This window comes from Lynx canadensis, chromosome B4 (assembly GCF_007474595.2).
Source record: "Lynx canadensis isolate LIC74 chromosome B4, mLynCan4.pri.v2, whole genome shotgun sequence".
NCBI lineage: Eukaryota > Metazoa > Chordata > Mammalia > Carnivora > Felidae > Lynx > Lynx canadensis.
In genome coordinates this window covers 7,262,477-7,277,126 of record NC_044309.1, presented here as the reverse complement: position 1 = coordinate 7,277,126, position 14,650 = coordinate 7,262,477, and the positions used below count along the sequence as shown (strand labels likewise).

The window sequence follows — 14,650 nt, the reverse complement described above, 5'->3', positions numbered from 1 at the left end:
AAAAAAAAACCCTGAAAAGTGATCTCATGGTCACTGGGCTCCCAGGGTCCTCCCTCGGAAGTTTCTGAAACCGGGGTTTTGCAAACCCTGTGTCAAGACCGCTCGTCCTACCCCTAAAAGAGCTAAAAGAGCGAGCGATCTTCATCCCGTCTTTGTATGTTAGGAGCTCTATAGATAGAGGGCAGAGGTGAGACGTTGGAAGGAGCCAGGACAGAAACACCCATCCCTGAAACGGAGCCACCCGAGGAGACAGAACCCTCTTTGAAAAAAATCGTCTTTTGAAAATACAGTTAAAGCTCAAGGGAGAGAATCCCGAGGTCTCTCAGCCTCTTTGGTTACGAGCAACGCTGGCGACAGATTATTTTATTTTGAAAGCCAAGATATTTTGTGGGGGTTAGGTGTCTTGTTTTGTTTTCTACAGCAAGCGTCTACACCAAGAGAATAAAACGCAGCGCGCTTTTAGACAGGGGGTGCTCGTTTGAGGGAGGATGTGCGGAGGAAGCAAAAGAGACTCACACCTGGGGAATGTTGTTCAGTCCTCCCTACCCCTTCTGGCTTCAGCTCAGGGGAGGACTAGGTCCTACGACGCCTTCCTGCCACCACCACCCTCACCCTCCCGCCCTCCACCCCCCTGCCCCTGCCTGCGTTGCCGCTTTCAGGTAGCCGGTCCATCTGCCTTCTGATTTGCCTTCCGGTTTCCCCAGGGCAGAGCCCCCCTCTCTCCCAGAAGTTGGGATGACAGCCCCCTTTCCCATGCCAAGAATGCGTGTGCGGTTTTTGCCAGGGTCCCGACCACCCCCACCCAAATATCCCCACGCCTTCATCATGCACGTCTGTCTGAGGGGCTGTCCTGTCGGCAGGACCCCCTCCGAGCTCAGCCTGGAGGAAGAGGCAGCCGCAGAGGCCAAGGGGGGAGGGGGCGGTCACAGGACGGACCTGTGCTCGCTAAGGTTTCGTTTCAGCATATTAAACACTAAAGACTTATTCCCTCGGCTTCCCATTTGGTCTCGGAAACGGACTAAAGGTTACAGGCAGAACCCGGAGGTCCCCAGGCAGGCAGGACAGGGTATTTGTTTTTGTTTGTCTTTTTCCTTTCCAGCTCAAGGGGGTGAGGTAAATTGGATCCCGCTTCCCCTCTGCTCGGAGGACTGGAATGAGATAGGACACACCTCATTCTTTCCCCGCTGGAAGAATGGGAAGAAATCAAATCTCAGAAGGGTCTGGAACACCAGCCAGCTCCCCTGAGGGGCCAGACTCTAGCTCCCTCCTCCCTGCCCTGGATTTAGGGGAAGGGAGAGGTGGGGGGAGGAGAAAGGACCTGGCGCGTAGGGGTGGGGGGAGCGGAACTGGTTCCTACCTGTGCTGGATCTCGCCTTGGGCCTCGACTTACATCCGAAGCCGGTGGGGGAGCCCCCCAGCAGGCTGCTGGGCGGGAAGAGTCCGGAGCTGTATTCGGGGACGTAGGGCGGGTAGGTGGTGATGGGGTGGTGGGCCGACGAGGCCGCCCCTCCCAGGGTGGTCATGCTGCCCCGCGAGTGCGTGGACTCGAGCTTCATGCTGTCGGGGAGCGGCACCTGGTACTTGATGCACTCCTTCTCGTCCTGCCGCGCCGAGCCGGCCGAGCCCGGGGTGGACAGCGACGGGTCGGGGGAGACGTCCTTCGGCGGGGTGGGCGGGAAGGTGAAGAGGTGCGGACTGGAGTGGCCCGCCGACAGCGAGGAAGACGAGGCCGGGGGGTAGACGGAGAGGGGCCCCGGGGAGCCGTGGTGGATGGACGTCTTGGAGAAGGGGCTGAGGTTCCAGGGCGAGGCGGTGTGGTGGCTGCCCAGGGCTTTGCCGCCGTCCAGCCAGGGCAGGGATCCGTGCAGCAGAGGCGGACGGCATACCTGACTCCCTGCGCGGGGACGGGGTATGCAGGGGGAGGGAGGGAGGGAGAGAGAGAGAGAGATGCCCGTGAGAGCAGCTTCGGGAGGGGGGGGCCCTCGGACGCATCTGGGGTTCCTCCCCTCCACCCCAGCCTCCCCGCCGGGCAGTCCCAAACAGTCCCGGGCGCAGGCCCGCTCCCTCGTCCAGGCCGGCCCGCCGGTACCTTGGCCAGCACACCCTCTACACCCATCTGTGCCACACCAATGTCTCATCAGATCCAGCAGCACGAAGGGCCTGTGTCTGACACCCGAGAGGTGCTCGGAGGGAGTGGAGACGGCCCCTGGGCTTATTTGGGCTCTCCAGATACACTTTCTGAATGGCATCCCTGCAGTCCCTCTCCAGAACCTGACTTGATTTATTGGTTTCCATCAATGGCCCAGCATCCCCCTTCACCGACCTAATCCCAGCCAGCCTGATAAGAGAGTCGGCTGTGAATAATGAGGCCTGAAGGGGTGAGCCTGGCCGCACAACTGCTCCGCACCAGGAAGATACTCGGACCCTGGAGATAGGCCCAGCTCCCCGGCCCCGGTGCAGGAAGGAGAGGGCTTGGAAGGGAGGAGGGGGAGCCTTCGGGGGTTCCCTTCAAGCGACCCCTCTGCAGTGCCTTCACGACTGGCAAGGCCTGAAACGCGATTTGCAAGGAAATAGTAATTGCTCAGACCACTGGAGGAAGTTTGCAAGGCTGGGCCCTGCCTCTCCCACTCTCCCCAATCCTTTAGAAAGAAAAATAAAGTAACCCTCATACGCCCTCAAAGTTGTGATTCCCCCAGGGCCACATGCGAATTTTCACCGGAGCCCCCGAGACACGAAATTCCATCTTATGTATTTACAGCTGACTTAGCCACACAGCACAGTCAGCCTGCGTTTGAAACACGCAGTTTTAAGATGACCATAACTCAGACAACTCCATCCGCTCCGAGAGGGGGCAAATGCAAACCGTAAGTGCAAATCCACACACGTATTGATCTTTTAATCCACTACCTGCCTCAGCATTTGACATTCTATTTAACCATTAAGAACAATACTGAAACTAAAATCTTGAGAGAGGAAGGGGAGGGGAGGGGGAAGGAGAGTTCTCTGAACGCCAAGGGGTCAAGATTCATGTTATGCAGGAAGTAGTATAGTAAATAATATTAAGCCTGCTTCTACGTTTCCACTTAACTGCTGATCTGCACCGAACCAGGGCAAAGAGCGCCCCATCCGCAGAGACAATGGTTTAAAGCCCGGTGACAACAGGGCAGAGGATGCCTGCTGCAGGAGGGACTGTGTCATCGGCGACACGGGGACCAGGGAACCCTCGTCGCCTGGAGAGAGGCTCCCATCTTCTCTGCCTGAAATTGTGCCTCTGTTTCTTCTTCAGGAACCCACGGAGGCTGGAAAGCTTAGAGCTCCCCCCGCCCCCAACCACACAGGGCTGGATTTCTTAACATTTCAGAACTCTTACCAACTTTTCAAGGTGAAAGAGAAAGGAGAAAACAAAACAAAACAAAAACAAAAGACAACTGGAATCGCCCCCACGTAAAAAAGAAGCCCTGTGGTGGATCCTAACTCTTCTCCGCGAGCCTAATGGGACTGTCGTAGGCCGGAGGGGACAGTAAGGCAAGAGTTTTGGGGGAGCAGGCAATGGGGCAACCTAAAAACAAGACGCAGGAAAATTCTGTGCAGCCGGGAATCTAGGAAAACTCCGAATGTCTCAAATTTAAGACAGCAGTGTCTCCAGCAAAACCCGCTCAAGTTCCAGAATCCCATTCCCCAGAGCCAGGAAGCAGGGGACCTGCCTGGCCACCGAATGCACTCGCTTTGGGGAAAGGTTGAAAAAGTAATAATCATAAAACCAAAACAAAAACAGGGGTGCGGATAAACCTCTCTCGGGCCTTTCTGCAGAGGTGCCGGAAAAAGAAACTGAGGCACGCTGGCCGAAGCCCCGGGACACAGAACTCCAGGCTAGCTGGGGGAGCGGGACCCTCTGAAGGAACCGAGCGCCAGCCGGTTTGGCGGCGTCGGCTGCGGGCCCAGCGAGCCGCGGCCGCAGAGGCAGAGCCCGGGCTCCCCGCGCCTCGCACCGCGGAGGCCCCCCGGGACCTGCGGCCGCCCGGGGAGAAGAGGGGGGCGGCCCGGCGCCCTCCAGGTGAGCGCCAGGCCCCAGGCGCGCCGGCCGCGGAGAGACGCCTGCTGCGACTTTTTAAAAACACACTCTCGCGGCGGCTGAGGCTGCTTCCTCGCGCATTTCCGGGCCCCAATTTAAAAAAAAAAAAAAAAAAAAAAAGTGGCAGGAGCGGCACTTGGGGGCTCTCGCGGGGTCTGCCCACCCCCTGGTCGCTCCCCGCCTCCGGGACCCGGGCCGGGAGTGGGGAGGGGGAGCGGCGGCGGCTGGAGGGCGGGGGGGGGGGGGTCCCCGCACCCGGGGCGCACTCACCGTGGTGGGTCGGAGGGTACCTCTGCACCGTGGCCCTCACTGAGTTTCCGTAGTAGGAAGGGACGTGGTTGCCTTGACCGTCGATGTTAAAAAGTACATCCACCTCCTCGGGCAGGGGGTACTGCGCCGGGTCCATGTAGGAGTGGCCGAGGCCCGGGTGGTGCGTGTCCGGGTGCTGGCCGTTGAGGACCGCGGGGTGGTGGTGGCTCACCCAGCGCGGCTGGTCCGCCGTCACCTCCATGGCCCCGGCTGCGCTCGCGCCCTCTCGCCGGGCCCGGAACCCGCGCGCGGAGAGGGAGGGCGGTCGGGCTGGGAGGTCGCGGGGGGGAGGTGGGGGGGGGCGGGAGGGGGGGCTCCGAGGCGCTGCAGGTGCTGCTGCCGTCGGAGGGGCGGGGGTCGTTTAACGATTTGCTTTCAGTGGGGCAATGTTGGAAAGGTGGGAAGGAAAGGCGAGCAAAGAAGGGGAGGGGGAGAAAAGTCTTTTAAGTGGTCGCTTAGCAAGGAGAAGAAGAGGAAGGAAAGAGGAATCCCCCAAAACCAGGGAGGGAGGGATAAAAGGGGACCGAATTTGAAAGCGGGGGGTGGGGGGCGAGCGAGGGTGGCTGGACTTCTGCAGAGACGAGGCTCCTCTGCGCCGGGGCTTCCTCAGCGGCTCCGAGGCCGAGGCGCTGCTCGGCTCACCTGCGAAGGAGAGAAGCGGGGAGACCTGGATGAGCTCCTGAGGACCCGAGCACCTGAGTTTATGAAGTGGCACCACCTCCCCGCCGGCCGCCCGGCCCCGCGCCCGCGCGCCCAGGACACGCGCGCACACACGCGCACTCGCGCACGCCTCCTCCCGAGCCAGGCAAACCCGGCCGCGGCCGCCCCGGGAACGAGTCCCGGGCACATCCCCGGCCGCCTGGCCCTCGCGAGGGCCCTGCCCTGACTGAGCGGATCCAGTTCGGCCGACGGCTCCCTCCCCCCCCCCGCCGGGGACGGCGATCCCGGGACCTGCCTTCCAGCCTCCCAAAAGAGCGGGGCTGAGTTTACAGTATTTTGAAAAGTCCTCCCAAACGGAGCAGGGGGGAAAAAAAAAAAAGAAAAATCAAACTTAAAAAAAAAAAGTTGCCAGTACCAACCTGGGTCTCGAGGAGCAGAGAGGAGGAGGAGGAGGAGGCGTGTGACCTGGGAGAGCAGAAACTGCTCGGTCAGATTGCGTGGCTCGCTCTGTCGCGCGCGCTCTCCGTCTCTCTTTTCCTCTCTCTCTCTCCCTCTCTCAGTATTTTTTTTTTTTTACAGGGAATGCATTCTTTCTGAAAGTATCAAGACGGCGCCAGGCAGCTCAGTGTTCGCAGACAGCTGTGGCGCGACGCAACTTAAGGAGGTCCTAGTGTCATCCGCGCCGAGGGGGAGGAGCCTGGCGCTGGCGAGGAGGGGACAGGATCACTAGCACAAGGAAACTGCAACCCAAACCCGCTCCAGGACCTCACCCCCACCCCCCCCTGCACCCCTCCGCCCCTGCCCCCGCCCCTCCACTGACCGGAAGGGGGGCGCCGCGGAGGGCGGCCCGGGGGCGGGGGTGGGGGGGGGCGGCGGGGCGGGTGGGCAAGGCCCGCCGGGTTTGGGGCGGAGGGGGGCGGGCAGGAGGGAATGCGCGCTCTGGCCCTTTAAATGTGGCTCTCGCTCCAGCCAATTCATTCCGGCCCGGTGGATTATTCCGTGCCGGGGAAACCGGCCTGCCCCATTCATAAAGTCAATTTCTACAGGCAGCCTTTCTTTTTTTCAGACTTTTCTTTCTTTTTTTTTTTTTTTAAATGACCAAACTTGTTTTTCAATTCAATCCGGTATTGGGGACGTTATGGATTTGGGGTTACGTGCCTATAAAAACCGACGAGAGAAAGAAAAAAAAAAGGTTTTCATGCCAAAGGACTTTGGGATTTGCCTCTCGAGAGAATTGCTTAAGAGCTGGGGGAATCGGGCAAAGGGAGCGAGCCTTTATTGGAAGGTGTGTGTTCCTCGGGTGGCCGCCGTGCACGGTTTCCCCAGCCTTTTGTGTTAGCAAGCCTCTCAAATGCACGCTTCAGCTGTCGTGCTTTGCCTTTCCAGACCTGGAATTTGCAGCCCCTGCGTGCTTCCGACCTGAGTGACCATGGTGATGGGTGAAGAGGAAAGGGACAGACACAGGCACGCCAGCCAGGTCCCTAAGTACAGTGAGAGCGGCCGCAAAGCAAGAACTCGGGGCCTCTTTCCACTTAGCCAACTTTTCCCTTCACCCCGCCCAGGGCCCTACTTACTCCGGCTCCCGGCGTTTTTCCCCAGCCGAGGAACCGGCCCCTTTGCAGCGACCCCCATCCCGGCCGGCGGGCAGGACTGCGGCGACCGTCCCCGGACTCGCACCGCCCGGGCCAGGCAGCCTGGGGCGGAGGGGGTGCGGCTCCAGACGCCCCGGCGAGGGGGGCGGGGCGGGCGGGGCGGGGCCGCGGAGGGGCCAATCAGCGGGCGAGGCTGCGGCCGGGCCGCGATTGGCCGGCCCCGCGGGCTCCAACCTCCCCGGCCTCTGTCGGTCCTTTGAGCCACTGCATCCCCTAGCGGCGCCCTGGCTCCTGCAGCCTGCAAGCCCGAAAACGCGGCCGGGGCGAGCAGGGGTCAGGCGGGAAAAGAAGACTCAGGTTCCACCCTCTGCTCACCCTAGGGCAGTGTGTGGGTTCTCCCGCAGGCGATCCCACGGCCGGCACTGAGAGCTTGATTTGGGGTTTTCTCTGAGCGGAAGCCATTTTTCCCTCTTGTCTCCTCCACCCCATAAAATTCCCTGCAAACACAAAAAACTCGAAATAGAAGAGAGCGTCCCTAAAAGTAAGTTCTGGAGGATGGCTTTCATGCGATGAAGGAAAATCATCAGTATTCAACCTTAACGTGGGGTGTGTGTGTGTGTGTGTGTGTGTGTGTTAGAGTGGGGGCGAGAGATGTCGTGTTTTAATACACAATCATTGTAGAAAGATTAGTAAAATTTATTTGAAAGTAGTGGAAACGTGGGTCCTCCCGATCTTGGGTTTGGAGCTTCTCTGGAATCTCCGTCTTCTTAAATCTGATGTTTGTTAGAAATCAGGGTTGAGTTTCTAGATACGGGACAGGAAGAAAATTCCTAAATTAAACACACACACACACACACACACACACACACACACACACACACACCGCCTCCCTCCTAATGTTTCTCCCGAGCCCATTTAGTTCCCGTTTATGAGAGCGGCCCAGTAAGGAAGCATCGATTTTTTTCTTCCACTCTGACCACTTCCCTCTAGGGCCGGCCAAGCTCCCAGCCTCTACTCCTGCACACGGTGCTCTCCAAACCTTTTAATTATTTAGTTTCTGTCTAACATTCAGCGGAAACCGCTTCATAAACAAGGACAGACCGACGCGCACACATTTTTGCTAAAAGTCCCCGAGATTTAACATTAAGGATGCAAGCAGAGAGAAGAACTGAAAAGCGCTTCTCCTCCGCGCGTCGGCCCCGGACCAGGAGACGCTAGACCCGGACCCCAGTTCAAAGTCACGCGGGGAATCCCAAACGTGGCTTTTTGGTCCGGAGACCTGGAAGCCAGGGGCGGGGGGGGGGGGGACGGCGAGAGGGGGGGAAGCCATCCTCGGGTGAAAACAGCTGCTGACGCCAGGACTTGAAAATGTTAACTTGTGAGCTTCCAACAATTTTAAAAGACAAAGAGAAAATATTTGAGAAAATGAGGCCTTCCGGTGTATCGGCGCCTCTCCGATAACGCACAAAAGTTGGGGGGCGAGCATTTATTCGTTTTAATTAAAAGCACCGAGTCGGGCTGCACCGAGATGGAGAGTCTCCCCCCCCCCCCACCTCCTCCCCACACCTTGGAAAAATAAAAGATCTTGAAGGCCCTTCTTGGTCTGGGTGGTTTGGAGCTGGCAGAGAGGCGTGGGGGGCTGCGGCTGGACGCCCGGTGTAATGGAGCCAGCCTGTAGGGGGTATTTAACATTTAATTCCCAGCCGGTCCGCCCCTGTTCCCGGACTGACAGTGGGTAATTGGGAAAGAGGACGTTGCTCTTTTGATGGCCCGCGCCGGCCAGTCTCGCCGACGCCACACTGGGTTTGACGTCACGGGCCCAGCCCCAGAGCCGGGAGCCCCGGGAAGGGGGGTGGGTAGGGAAAAGGAGGGGAGGGGGCTACCCGGCGGGGAGGGCCGAGGTCGGCCCCGGGACCCGTGGGGAAGCAGGGGGGGAGGGAGCGAGGCCGGAGAGACGCTGCAGCGCGTGGCCTGAGGCGGAGAGCCGGGCTGCGGGGGTCTGAGCCAGGCCAGGCGCCGGCCTGACCCGCCTCGCCGGCAAATGCAGGCCGGGCTTCCTCCTCCCAGTGCGGGCGGGGGAGGGGAGGGGGCTCGAGGCCGGGGGGGGAAGGGGGGGGAAGGTGGTCCCGACTCCCCCTCCGCCGTAGCCCGCAAAGCCGATCCTGGCCTCCTGCAGAGACGCCTCAGCGCCCTCCTGCAGCCCTGACGGCCCCCTCCCCGGGCACCCCGGCCCTGGCCGGGTCTCGCGGGTACCCCCTCCTCCCCGGGAGCCGCCGGCGGAGCGCCGGTGGAGGAAGCGAGGAGACCCAGGAGGATGCCGCCGCCGCCGCCGCTGCAGGGCCCGGGGCTCCTGCGGGGCGCGAGGCCTCCCTAACCAGGGTAAGGGGCTGTCGAAGGGCCTGGATGGCCGGGACCCCGGGGGCGAGCATCCCGGAGCCGAGCCAGCGACGCCGCAGCCACCGGCTCCGTCCCAGGAGCCGGGTCCCGGGGCCGCGCGTGGGGCGGCGGGAGCCAGTTGGGCCTGTCGGAAAGGCCAGGCCTCGAGGCGGCTGCTGGAGGCGTCAAGTTGAGTGGGGTGTGTGTGCCCTCTTGGGGAAAGGGTAAGAAATGGAGCCTAACTTTCTCTCCTCGGTTGGGGTAAGCTGGGGCACACACACACACACACACACACACACACACACACACACAGATGCCCAAGTACAGGTCCCTCCCACCCGCCCTCCCGCGAGCGCAGAAGCTCTGTCCTGGAGGAAGTGGGTCACCCAGTCCGGCAAGGGAACCGGAGCCCGCGACGCAGAGGGGAGGAGCGCGCCCCCAGGTTCACCCCTGGGGTCGCCGCACCCAGAGAGCAGAGATCCACGCGGCCAGAGAGCGTCACCCACCCGAGCCTGGCGACCGGCGCATCCAGGCGAGCTCCGCGGGGTCGAGGCGCCCGCGCGCTGCCCGCGGAGGCTCACCCGAGAGCCGAGGCTCACCCGAGAGCCGAGCCTCGGGGTCGAAGTCATAAAGTTACTAATCCCGCGCAGGGGGAGTGAGCGTGCTTCGCGCCGCCTGGGGCGGTCATTTGAGCGTGTTTACTTAAGGACTTTGCAAGCGGAGCGCGCGCGGAATAGTCGGATTTCCAGCGAGGCAGCAAATATTTGCAGGCAGGAGAAAGAAGCGGAGCCGGGCCGCGACGCCGCGTCCCTCCCCCCGGAGCCGCGGCGCCGGCCTGGGCGGACCCGGCCGCGCTGTTAAGACAGAAGTGAAGCCGGGAACCTGCGGGGCTGGGGGCAGGGAGGGCGCGGAGCTACAGCAAAGGCCAGAAATTGGAGCGCGGCCCCGAGGCCCCGGCGAGCCGGGGCTGGGGGAGGAGGAGCCCCTTCCCATTCCCGCTCGATCAATCTTCCTTGGCTGCGATCGGTCAATAAAAATGGTGTGAACCGGCCGCGGTGGCTGTGCGTCTGGGGAGGAAGTGGAGGCCAGAGGTGCCGAGGCCGGCGCCGGCGCCCCACGCCAGCCGGGTCCGCGGCCCGCCGGTCTGCAGGCTTCAGGCCGGCGGCCAGTTCGTCTCCCGGAGCCGAGCGCTGCCCGGCGGGGCCTTTAATTGGGTGTCTCCGTTTTAATAGTGGCCATTGTTGGAGCAATTAGCGAGAGACAATAACCGCCAAGAGGCGTTTAATTCGATTCCTTGCGCTGGCTGCACCCGGCACCGGGGCGCTCTGGAAGGAGAGGCCGGGCGGGGAGGAGCTGCTGAAGGGCCGGCTCCCGTCCCTGGTACTTTGGTCGGAGGTGTGGGGGTTCTAATGGGGCAAGTTGAAGGCAGAACGAGAGCAAGCAGGTCCTGGTCCAGGACGGAGAAACCAGTCCTGGGCCTCGCCAGCCCCGCGGGGCGCCTCCGGGGTGGCCGCGCTCGCGGGCAGCGCGCGTCCACGCTGCGACCACCGAGCGGGCTCCCCGATGCCTGTTCGGGGGGAGAAAAGCAGAGAGCACACGGACGTGGAAGTCGGGCCCCCTTCCTCCGCAGCCCTATAGGGTCCCCACCTCGATCACCCAATTTCCTTCCCAATCGGGAAGAGAGAAGAACCCCCTTCTGGCGCGTACACACCTTCCCCTCCTCTGCCTCGGCCCTGGGATTAGGTTACCGTGGCCGGGCGAGGATTTCCACTGGTTAAGAGAATAGCACAGGTAAAGCTGTATAAACAGCTCGCAGGCTCCGGGGCGGGAGGGTTACGCCGGGGACACGGCCCAAGGCGCCACCGCCGGGCGTGAGCTGCAGCGGTGAAATGACCAAGGAGCCCGCTTGGACGCGGCGCCCCGGGACCGCGCAGGTTAAACACGTCCTGTGTTGTATCTGTATCTCTGCGGTTCCCTTCCAAGCCCCCTTTCTCTTTCCCGCATGAACTGAAATGCAGAGAGCGGGGAGAGGAATAAAGGTGATGAGAAAGCAGCAGGCGTTGGCTAGTGCCCGCCGTTCTCCCATGAAACACGGTGAGCAGGGGACCCCAAAACTCACTGTCAGAGGGCAGATGCTGGAGGTGGAGACGTCAAAGGGGAAACCCACGGGAACTCAGACGAAGAGAGCCCCCGACCCGCACAGCTCGCTTCCCGGTTCCCACGCCCACCCGCTTAGGCCTAGAGTCTACCTGCCCAGGGGAATGAGCCATCGCTTTAGGGGTGGTAGGTGGTTTAATTTACTTTTTTTTTTTTTTTTTTTTTTTTTTTTTTGCTTATTCATCTATCACCGTTTAAAACTCGGAAGGAAACCCGCCCAGGCCAGGAGGAGCTGCTAGAGCTGTGGAGAGTCAAAGAGAGGAGATGCGCTCAGAGATTACCCCCTCCTTCTCCACTCCCCACCACCAGGCTGGGCCCTCCAGCTTCGGGGGATCCTGGCCCTCCCTCCGCCACTACCCTCTTCTCCTCGGGTGAGAAAAACCCCGATGGTATCGAGATTAAAGAGAAAAAAAAAAAGGGTAGGTAGGGGTGTAGCGGAAAGAGGGAGGAGGAAGGGAGAAGACAGGGGATTTCTGTTTTCGAGTGTAACAGGGCACAGGCCGGCGGGTGGCTGTGGGGACAGCCCCGGGGTTGGGTAGAGAGAAAGATCCCCCTGGAGAACGATTAGAAAGGACTTGACGTCACCCCGAGGAAGGGCGCACCTCCCAGCTGCCCCTCCTTCCTGGCCCCGGTGGTCTGGGGGACAGGTGGGAGACCCAAGAGAGGACCAGGGGGCTCCAGCAGGTCGCATGGTCCCTCCCGAGCCATTAGCCGTTTATCCGGCTCCCAGCAGTACCACTGGCCCTTAGGTGGAAGCTGGCTGTGTCTAGACTCAGGCTCTCCTTCCCCGGGGGGTCCTCAGGCTACTTCGCTGAAGCATCCCGGACTCCCCAGGAAGGGAGCACCACGGGAGCCAGGAAAGCGTCAGCAGTGCGGGATTCACCCGTGTGAACTCCAGGCCCCAGCATTTTTCGGAGGAGAAGGGGTGCACTTGGGACACCTGCTCTGTTCCCCGCAGCACCCCGGCTCTCCCGGCTTGTTGCCCCCAGCCGGCCCCAGCTCGGGGAGCCTCAGGCTCTCACCTTAGCCGACTCTCGGGCCACTAAAATTTGGCATTCCAGGAGGAGGGCTTACTCTTGGAGCTATTGTGCTGTTTCGGTTCTCTGGATTAGCCAGGAAACCGGGGTGTGCTTGTTCCTGGATCATGGACGGTGGGCTTCGAGGAAAGGAGGGAAGTGGGGGGTTCGTAACAGGGAGAGGGAACATGGGGAAAGATCATTTCCTTCAGATCAGGAGACAGGAGAGGCCAGCTTCTAAAAGCACAAATTGTTCACATCTTCCTTTGGACACGCTGGAGACCCCACGGTAAAATCTGTGAATCTCAGGGCTCTTAGGAGAGGGCTTCCCGCAGACGCCCTCCACCTTCTCTTCCCTCCGGAGCTGCACCCACCCGCCCGCCTCTCCCCGCCAGGCCCCTGGCTCGCGCTTGGCTCTCCGCCGTCTGCCACCTCGCGGACCTCAAGCAATTTGTTATATAAAACAAAACAGCAACCACACACATGAGCCTGCAGACCCACAGCGACGGACACCCAGGGAGACCTCCGCTCTGACACCCTGGGCAACGCATCTCTTTCTCGCCCTTCCAGCGGCCGCACCCCGCCACCACCTCTAGTCCCCGCTGCCCAGCGACCACAAGCAAAGCGGGGTTCGGCCTCCAGCAACGAGGCTTCCCTGGCCGGATCGCTGCGGCTGTTAAACCTCCCTCCGGTTACCCCGGCCATTAAGAAAAAGGTGATCGAGAAATATTTGGTCCACACACAAAGACATCCAGCGAAACGAAGGCACATTTCTGTGTGAAAAGGCGCAGGAGCAGAGGAGACAACGCATCAGCGCAGCCCAGAAATGATAAGAATAACCGGGTGCCAGAGAACAGTGGGCTTTTGGATTCTGCCCCTGCGCACCTTATCAGGATCCCTAATTCCCTGCCACCTCCCGGGGTTCCCAGACACAAACCGCCTCGAATTCCCAAAGAGGGGCTCTCAGCCACCCGCCTCCCACATACCTGCCCCTTCCTTAGGCTCTCTCTGTGTGGCCCTGAGCTGCTGGGCGGCCCAACACAGAGGCTCCACCAATGAGTGCCCAGGGGCGCCCACTCCCATCCACTCACCGCACCCCCGACTTACCCCCACCTCATATATCAGCTGAAAAAAAAAAAGGCAGGGTGGAAATATCAATAAAGGAAAATGCAGCTTCCCATGTCTCTAGGCTTTTGGCTGGACAGACTAACCCCAAGCCCGGGTCTCCCCGTGGCTGGCAGAGGTAGCTCGCATAGAATGGAGGGTGGGCCTGCAGGGATCGTGAACCAGCGGGCACTCACCCGTCTCCTCAGGACCCAGCTGGTTTCTCAAGCCAGGAACCTTAGGCCTGGCGGGGCGGGCTGTCTGGAAGCTGAAAGCTGGACCCCTGATGGATCCCACAGGGGAATCAATAATGGGAGCCCAGGGGACCTGACCCTGACCTGGGTCTTGGTCTGGCTGACCTGGACACCATGACTCTCTCCCATTCCAACGGGCAGCAAACTATCCTCTTCCTTAGAATCACACAAATGTTTGAAGGGTTTCATGGGAAGCCTCCTCCCCACACTCAGCCATTTGGGCCCTGCAAGGTCGGGCGCATCAACTTGGGTTGACTCCCTGCCCCGAGCCAGGCACGGGACCGCCCCACCTCCCCAGCCCCCCCCCCACACACACACACCCCTTTTCCGCCACAATCGCTAAGGGGTGGAGAGCTACACATGCTACTTCACTACTTGCCGCCCGCAAGACCATAAGCTCCTTCCTGTCATGACCCCGGTGTCCTAGTGAACGTGGGCAACAGGGGAGGAGAAAAGAGCCGAGAAACACGGGAACCGAACCGAGGGAAGATGCTGCGGGTTAGACTCCTTTCCATCCCCTGCCCTAGGTGGAATCACCGTGTGGGTTTCCCCGGGGCACCCAGCAGTATCCGCGAGGAAGAAAACGTATAGCAAGGCAACTCTCAAGCAACTTCCCATGCATTTTAACCGATTTCTGTCTTTGTAGGGAACTGCCTCTGACTGAGTGACTGTGGGTCCAACGTCCCAGGAGAAAGTAGAGTTCTCGCCCCTCTGCCCGTCCTGCTCCCCCACGACCCTGGCCGCCCTCTCTTCTGGGCTGTGGTTTTCTCACTCACCTCAGGGTGCTCCTGGAAGCAAAGGTGCCTCCCGGCCACCAGCTCTCCAGGGATTGTATCCCACAGTACACAGCTGTTTCTTTAATTGTATGCAGAGACAATGAGCCTAAGCAAACACTTGTAAGCAAAGGGAAATAAACACGCAATCCGCACTGGAACCTTCCGCCCGCCACCTTTGGGAGAAGGCTGAGCTGCTTTTCCCTAGTGAGTTCTTACCCCCCAATCCTCTGCCCTCCCTGAAGTGGAAAACGTGTGTCCAGCCCTTCCGGAACATCCCCGCCGTCTCTTACACTTCTGTTTAGTTTTTCTTCGCATGCTTAGCTCTACTAGCTTT

The 14,650-nt window shown here is 60.6% G+C and overlaps 1 protein-coding gene across 5 annotated transcripts in view; it reads right to left on the bottom strand.

Moving 5' to 3' along the window:
- The window catches only part of GATA3 (GATA binding protein 3), a 28,953-nt gene extending 15,209 nt beyond the window's left edge, over window positions 1-13,744 (bottom strand). The window contains exons 1-3 of one of the 5 annotated variants that reach the window (XM_030321294.1): window positions 13,484-13,744; window positions 4,343-5,023; window positions 1,358-1,894 (exon numbers count right to left, since the gene is read on the bottom strand). In XM_030321294.1, the coding sequence (XP_030177154.1) occupies window positions 1,358-1,894; window positions 4,343-4,583 (778 nt within the window). In that variant the 5' untranslated portion in view covers window positions 4,584-5,023; window positions 13,484-13,744. Of the gene's footprint in view, window positions 1-1,357; window positions 1,895-4,342; window positions 5,024-5,460; window positions 5,776-6,615; window positions 6,687-7,008; window positions 7,129-13,483 lie in introns of those variants that run through there. The other 4 variants (XM_030321292.2, XM_030321293.1, XM_030321295.2 and 1 more) reach the window with 4 other exon arrangements.
- Window positions 13,745-14,650: the final 906 nt, after the last annotated feature.